Source organism: Macadamia integrifolia, chromosome 6 (genome assembly GCF_013358625.1).
Source record: "Macadamia integrifolia cultivar HAES 741 chromosome 6, SCU_Mint_v3, whole genome shotgun sequence".
NCBI classification, from domain to species: domain Eukaryota; kingdom Viridiplantae; phylum Streptophyta; class Magnoliopsida; order Proteales; family Proteaceae; genus Macadamia; species Macadamia integrifolia.
The window spans coordinates 33,092,096-33,099,736 of record NC_056562.1 but is presented as its reverse complement, the minus strand read 5'-3'; the positions used below and the strand labels follow the sequence as shown (position 1 = coordinate 33,099,736).

The 7,641-nt window shown below is 39.3% G+C and overlaps 1 protein-coding gene across 1 annotated transcript; it reads right to left on the bottom strand.

Annotated features, from left to right (window-relative positions):
* Positions 1-341: 341 nt before the first annotated feature.
* LOC122081145 lies at positions 342-6,714 on the bottom strand. Its single transcript, XM_042648135.1, has 3 exons — positions 6,626-6,714; positions 6,328-6,535; positions 342-668 (listed from the first exon to the last, which is right to left on the bottom strand). Exons 2-3 carry the CDS (start codon positions 6,505-6,507, stop codon positions 594-596), a joined length of 255 nt encoding a protein of 84 aa, XP_042504069.1. The 5' UTR covers positions 6,508-6,535; positions 6,626-6,714; the 3' UTR covers positions 342-593.
* Between the last annotated feature and the right edge of the window lie 927 nt (positions 6,715-7,641).

The following is a 7,641-nucleotide window of genomic DNA, read 5'->3' as shown; positions in this document are numbered from 1 at the left end:
CTAGAGAGCTCCAACTTCCCCATGCATAAAAGGTATTAACCTTGCAGTGCTATTCCATTTTTACATTCCAAGAGAGAGATGGAACCAGATCCTCTACGCATACACCCCCAAAGTGTACACCCCAAGGAGGCTCCCAACTGTCAGATGCACATTGGGTGCCCAGCAGATCTCGTTCCGAGAACAATTCCCTATTAACAATAGTTTTAGCCAATGGTTTATGCTGGTCATTCCAGCAGGATTCCTTTCTATTTCTGCCCCTTCCCCATCCACCCAGAAATAAAGAGAGAGACTTGAACATCTCAGACCAATATAGATCACAAATTCACAATTGGCAAAGCCCCTGAAGGAAGTTCACAAAAATGCATTCAAACATTGAGTGTCCCAAAAAATGCCTGATTTTCCAAGATTTATTCTCTTAAGAACACACAGATCTACTGTGATGCTCCATTCGAGCATGACAATGATTCAAACATACGTACACTGTCTAAAAAGCAACCATGGATAACAGTAATTACCAAATTTAAATGCCACACTGGTTTTCCTTGACAACTTCAGGATGTCTGAACACTATCCACTAATACCACCAAGTATGATCAGTATTCCTTATTTCCGAAATTCTTGCACCAGAGCTGTGAAGGAATTGGGTGAACAGGAGGATGAGGCCGTTGCTGCAAGAAAATATGATCTCGTTAGCTCTCAACCTAAATATTTTTGGTAAAAGTAACAAATGAACAAAGACTCGCAGATTTAATATCTTAGGAGAGCTTGTTTAACTGATTGATGGAAGCCTACTTCTAACTAGGGTTCCGGCACGAATATGTCAGATCGGAGACCTGAGTGATAAATAAGATAGTTACTATTGATGGTCCCTCACGACACTTTGGGTCATAAAGTAGAGCATAATTTCTAAACTGACTTTTATCATGCTTACTGCCACGTCTAACAGATAAATCTTTTAATTAATCAACATTTGGTAATACAATGTCAGATTATTCAGATTCAGATTACATCACAAATAGCTTTTCATGCTTACTGGAACATATAACAGCTCAAGCATTAGTTAATCAATATTTGGTATTATAATGCTGGGATAAATGCAAAGTTGGATTTATGGAGATCACCCTTGGAACCAAAAGGTTTAAAGATAAGTAGAACAAAAACAGAGTATATGCTTTGTAACTTTAGCAACAATAGGGGCTGAGAGTGAGATGGTGAAAATTGATGATAGCGAGTGATGCAGATCAAAGCCTAAGAAGAAGAGGGCCAAGAATCAACTTCAGAAAAAAAGAGTTTTCATTTTCATATTTCCTTGTAATAGTTAGGAAAGTTTTGTAATCAATTTAAAGTTTATAAATAAAGGAAGAAGGCTGATCAACAGCCCACGATTGAATTAAAAAAAAAAAAAAAAAAAAAAAAAAAAAAAAAAAAAAAAAAAAAAAAAGCTTTGTGCTGAAAAACTATGAGATGCAGTGCTGTGAAAGACAGCTCGGGTGAGATGCCCTAGAGAAGGGTGAGATACTCAATCCAACCCATCCCCCTTCTCCTCTATTTATTTTGTTTATTTTTAATCTTTAATTTATGTAACTAGTTTCCTGCGTCACTATCAAATCTGGATTTCTGGACAGCATGTTTCTTAGAGATTCTATCAGCTACTAGAATATCGATCCTACTGTATGGTTGGTTCTTACTTGGAACTCACTCCTATATTAGGGAGTTACCACAAAGTGATAAATTTAGATACCTAGGTTCAATCATGAATAAAGAAGGAGAAATAAAGGATGATATTATACAAAGAATTCGAATAGGGTAGATGAAATGGAGAAGTGCATCCAGTGTGTTGTGTGATTGACGTATCCTTTTAAAACTACAGGAAAATTTTATAAAACAGTTATAAGACCAGCAAATGGTTGGGGCTGAATGTTGGACGGCAAAGAAAAAAAATGTTTTAACAAACTTAGTGTGGCTGAAATGAGGATGTTGTGGTGGATGATGAGTGGTAAAACTAGAAGAGATAAAATAAATAAGGAGAGGGATAGGTATGCTAGCGTAGTACCTAGGAATTAGGAATGCTAGTGGGATTTTCACCGTAGGATTTGGTCAACTTGAATTGAACCGTCGGATGGAAAGAAGATATACAAATTTACAATCCACAGTTGCAACACCTTTTCTCTCTCTCTCTCTCTCTCTTCTCGTCGGAAAAGACATTCATTTTACTAGATCTAGACGGAGAAAGTGAACTCCGGTGGGACCTTTTACCAGATGCAGCCGAACAAAGCAAACTCCAATGGGATCTGTTTTCGTTTTCTCAAATCGAAGCAGAGTATGAGAGAGAACGTAGTGGAGATAAATCATCAGGTCCAGGAGGAAAGAGGGAGAGAGAACCATGGCCAAAGCTAGAGGAGGGAAGGGAGCTCGCACATCTCTGTTGCCGCCACCGCCATTGTTGCCTCCTCCACTACTGCAAGCAAGAGAGGTTCTCCACCGACTCCTCTGGTTTGAGCCGCTGCTGCCGCAACAGGAGTTGTTTTCTCATGAACTTGCCGGCAACAGTTTTTTTTCTTTTTCTTTTCTTCTATCGATTTGCAGAGAGCGGCGTGTACATCGGCGACATTTTTTTTCCATTTCTTCCATCGATTTGCAGAGAGCAGCTGCTACTGCCACTGTTCCACCGACTCCTCTGATTTGAGCTGCTGTTGCTGCTACCGCCGTCGCTGCTACCGCCGTCGCTGCTGCCGCTGCTATTGCCCCACCGCCGCCGCCGCCGCAGGCAGGAGAGATTGCTCCCCATGACTCGCTGCTGCAAACAGGATAGGTTCTCCACCAACTCCTCTGGTTTGAGCTACTGCTACCGCCGTTGTTGCCGCAACAGGAGTTGTTTTCTCATGAACTTGCCGGCAACGGTTTTTTTTTTTTCCTTTCTTCTATCGATTTGCAGAGAGCGGCGACAGGTTTTTTCCCTTTCTTCTCTCGATTTAGAGAGAGCGGCATGAACATCGGCGACAGGAGTGGTTTTTTTTTTATTATTCTTTTTCTAACGATTTGCAGGAACTCTTGAACTTGGCGGTGATGCTTCGAGCACACTGGCCGAAGAAGGGGCCATGGTTGGGGGAGTAATACCGTGGAGCGGCAGTATTGAACAGGTTTTGTAAGACCCCACCACATGAACGGATCACATTTTTAATGTTTCATCTAATGGTTAAAATCCCGCTAGCATACCTTATTCCTAGGTGTTAAGGTAGCATACCTGTCCTTTTCCCAAATAAAAAATAAACAACTTGGAGAAAACCAAGGATTTTGCTGGGAGGGTCTCACCGCTGAACAAAGCCAAAGAAAAGGAGGGGTTTCGACCCGAAATCCACAAAATGGAGACCCAAAATCCGAAGAAAAGGAGGGGTTTAACCATCATGGGTTCTTAGGTCCCAAATTATTTGCTCTCACCATAAATGTGGGTAATGATATCATCTAATTATAAAAAGATCATCTGTCAATAATAGCAGCCTAGATTATATGCTTCCTAGGACCACTAAGATTATTTGCCCCAATGCACGGGCAGACATGTGTATTAAAATAGGGAAAATCTTGTCATGAACAAAGTCGGAGAGGAGAAATTGTAAACTTTATTTTTTGCCTTTTTCTTGTACTCAGAAAAAGTGCAAGACAATGAAATCGAATCACTCTCAAATTATTTTGGAAACCCTTTTTCATCCAACTTAAAGAACTAATGGGAATTAGACAAGGGGCAATCAAAATAAGGTAACTTTTCAATTCACCACTTTGATTACAACAAGATGCACCTATTAAATCAATTAAAATATATAAAGGTGCATATAGTAAGATGTTCGATTGTTCATAACATGAATTGAAATTTAGCTTATATGAATCAATTTATATGCCTATATATGTTTACTTTTGGGAAGCTATATCATAACCACCCCACTTCCCAAGAAAAAAAATTATATCCCAGTAAATCCTCCTAAGCTTCCTTTTTCAGTTCTTTTTAGTTTCTTTGATTTGTGAAAATGGGCCTGCAAACTTTCTCTGGGAAAAATCTTAGCTGACACAACTAGAAAGGAGCAAACCTGGATATGATAGTGGTAGAGACTAAGGTATAAATGCACATATATCCAATAATATAGATTCAAAATATAATTAATACTGTATATGTAGTTTCTTGACCAATAACACCACAGGCACCAAAAGGACAACTGCAATATGGAAATACCATCAAACATCAACACCTTCTTTTTAATTCTGAATATTTTCAAGGAATTTTGTTTATGTGCATCATATGAATTTCCGCCCCCAATTAATGTCAGTATTGTGGGAAATACTACTAGGACCATAGCCTAATCTTCCCCCTATTTTGTAACAGCAGCTGCACATTTTTTTATTAAGAAATTTCTTCTAAAAACTCTTAAAGCCTTATGGCTATTGTTTGGATGTCAAGTGCTCTCTAAGAGCTTTCCCCTTCACCCCAACTATTAACTGAAGATTAGTTCCCTCCATCCCAGCAAAACCTCTGAAAAGCAACTGATAGGTGACAATCACTGTTTCATACCACTTAAATAGTCGTTGACATCAAGAAAATTATCGGCACTATCGATTGGAATAGATAAATGTGGTAGTGAAGGCCCTAAAAGGATGATGAATAAGGCAAAAACAAATGTGGGCTTGAATTCCAAGTTAAAAGTAGTAATAGTTCCTACACAAGGCTTTGGGTGCCAGAAAGAACGTTAATAAATTAGAACTCGAAGAAATGTGATGCTCACCCCAAAACAGGGACTCAACCTATCTAGAAAATAACAACAATAAGACAAAAATAAATTGTGCACATTAAGCTATGAGAGTTGCACAAATAAGTTCTGGTACCCATACAATTCATGTACACTCAGATTTCCCAAAGTTGACATGAAATGACATGGGTGCGGTGGTGGGGTGTGGGTGTCTCTATGAGATAATAACAATAATAATAAGAGCAACCCAGTGCACGAGGCTCCCGCTACTGTAGGGTCTGGGAGGGGCAAATGTATGCATCCTTACCCCCTGGTTTGCATGAGAGGCTGTTTCCAAGTTTTGAACCTGTGACCAACATGTTACAGCGGTGCAACTTGACTGTTATGAACCGAACAATTGGACACTTGTACATGGCTGTAAATAATAAGATTAACCCATTATTGATGACAAATTAACACCCAATTTTTAATGCATCAACCCCTCCCTTTTTTGGCACATTGCTCCACCCCACCTATTCATATTTATGAAAAATGAGCCAAGAAAACGGAAGCCATGAGGAATAAATAGACGCTTACACCATGGGTTTATCCTAATAAGTTGGTGATTGTTCTTGCCACTGATGTTTCCCTCCTCCACTATGGTTCTTTCCTTTCCCTTTTTTTCCCCCTCTTTCATCAACTCAGCCAACAAAATAAACGTTGTCAACATTTAATTGGCAGAACAGCAGTAATAATTGATCTCAGACATCTATAATTCACTTCCGAACCAGGTAAAACTGTTCAGATCTACAAGCTTCCTTTGCAAAGATTGTAGTAGTAAGTCTGAGAGATAAAAATGAAAAACCCAATAAGAGATGACTGACAATCCCACCTTAATCAAGAGTTCTGAATTATCACTAAAGGAGTTGCATCCCTTTTACGTTCTATGGAGTCATGCTCTCATGATTAACATGTCATAGTTTTCCAAATAACAACCTAATTCCTACCCAGTACCACGTCAGACTTCTATTGACTTGGGAATGCCTCCATTGGACCTTCAATTGCTAGAAGAACACTTTACCCAATACAATTCGGCCAACACCTGACCTTCAACTTGAAAAGGTTTGAAGGGTGAAACATAGTCAGCTCAAAATTTTGGAAACCTTCCATCCCTCTCTTTCGTGTGCAGTTTTCTGTATTGTTCATTTCAGAAGAAAAAAAAATTCACCAGTGACACAACACACTCCTTTGTCTACAACTACTGGCCCACTAGCACCCACGAGAAACATAGCACTAAGCACCAAAATTGAGAACCCCAAAAGCAAATGAAGAAATCATTCAATTATCCTAGAATGAGAGAAAGCATCCCAAAGACGCCAAGCTAGATGTCAACGATTGCGAATTTTTCAAATCTGAATTACTGGTAATCACTACGTTATACTAAAGAAACACTAGCCCCGATTTACAATCAGACATTAGATTATACAATTCCATTCAACAATTAAATTCACAGAAGAACCAAAACCAAAATTCACCAAAGAATGATCAATTAGCAACCAGAGACAACAGAATCCATAACGTAAACACAAAAAGTAACGAGAAGAGAAATCGAAACCTCGAGTTCTGCGGATTTCATAGCGATGGGAATGCAAATAAGAAAGATCCCAGCCATGGCGATAGCCGTGTTTCGCTTCCAGTGCTTAGGCCTGCAGTTTGGGCCACCGGTCATAGTCCATACCTTGGCTCTGAAGTCTCCATGGGCTCCCTCTCCGTGACCGTGTTCTCCACCCGCCATGAATGCTCCCTTCCTTCAATTTCTTCGACTGTGATGCAAAAATAAACAAAAATTATCAAAAGAAATAACAAAACCCTAATTTTCGTTCAAGAGACTCGACGAAGGATGGGGTACTTACTTCTTTTGCCTGTTTAGAGATGCAGACTGAGAGTGGTCCTTGGCCTTCAACAGTACAGAACATCTGGTTCTTTACAAGACTATTGTACGTGTGATTCCCACGTGTAGATCGCGATTATTATTGGACCAGCAAGTCGGGCATTGGTACGATGTCAAGTGTGTGCAAACCGTGATAATGGAATCCAATTGACCTCTGAGATGGCGGAAAAAGGCATCTTGGGGTGTTAAGTATCAAGAGTTGTGATAGAAAAACTCAAGTTTTTCCTTCACGTGTTTAAAAAATTGGAAATAGATTGATTGAACCGGCCGATTTTGTTCAGAATCGGCTAAGTACCATCTCAATTCTTGCCAATTCGAATCAGCGATTATTATCTAGGTTTCTAGGGTTCATGCATGTGAAAAAGTATTGAACCAAGTATCGGGGTTGTACACTTGTACGGTTCTACTTGTACCCAAATAAAAAAAGGGTAAATTTGTTATTTCCACTATTCAAGAGATGCTGCTGTTCCTCTCGTTCTCGCTTTCACTTTCTGTTACATTCTTCTTGTGTTTGATTAAGAACCTTGATAAACCTACAAATTCTACCAAAGAAAGAAAAGAACAAGAAATCTACAACCCTACCTGTGACTTATAAAACTAACTTGCAATTCAGAAACCAAAAAGAAGTCATGAAATGATCAAACCAAAAAAAAAAGAACGAACCATTCCACTGTTACTGCAGGGCATCTGTACCTATACTTTTGGGGTTCCGAGGCCACATCAAAGCTTGTCACAAGGAAGACCACTGCATTGTTTGTCCGGAACTCAATTCTTCGGGTTTCTAAGACGTGCAATGATTTTGCCCAATATAGGCACATAATCACGCCAATATTCATTATATGTGTCATTTATGTGAAAAACCCTTTGCAAATGAAAAGGGTTACATGGGTTATTGTCATCCCTTGAACTTTGTTCTTAAATCAACGCCCTCCCTTTAAACTTTGTACTTTATGTAAAAAACCATTTGCAAATGAAAAG

Bases quoted from the DNA above. Each gene is read 5' to 3' on its own strand.
- LOC122081145 (XM_042648135.1), bottom strand. From the start codon at position 6,507: ATGGCGGGTGGAGAACACGGTCACGGAGAGGGAGCCCATGGAGACTTC. The intron at 669-6,327 runs GTTTCGATTTCT...ATTTTCTTGCAG, and splicing joins TGAAATCCGCAGAACTCGAG to CAACGGCCTCATCCTCCTGT.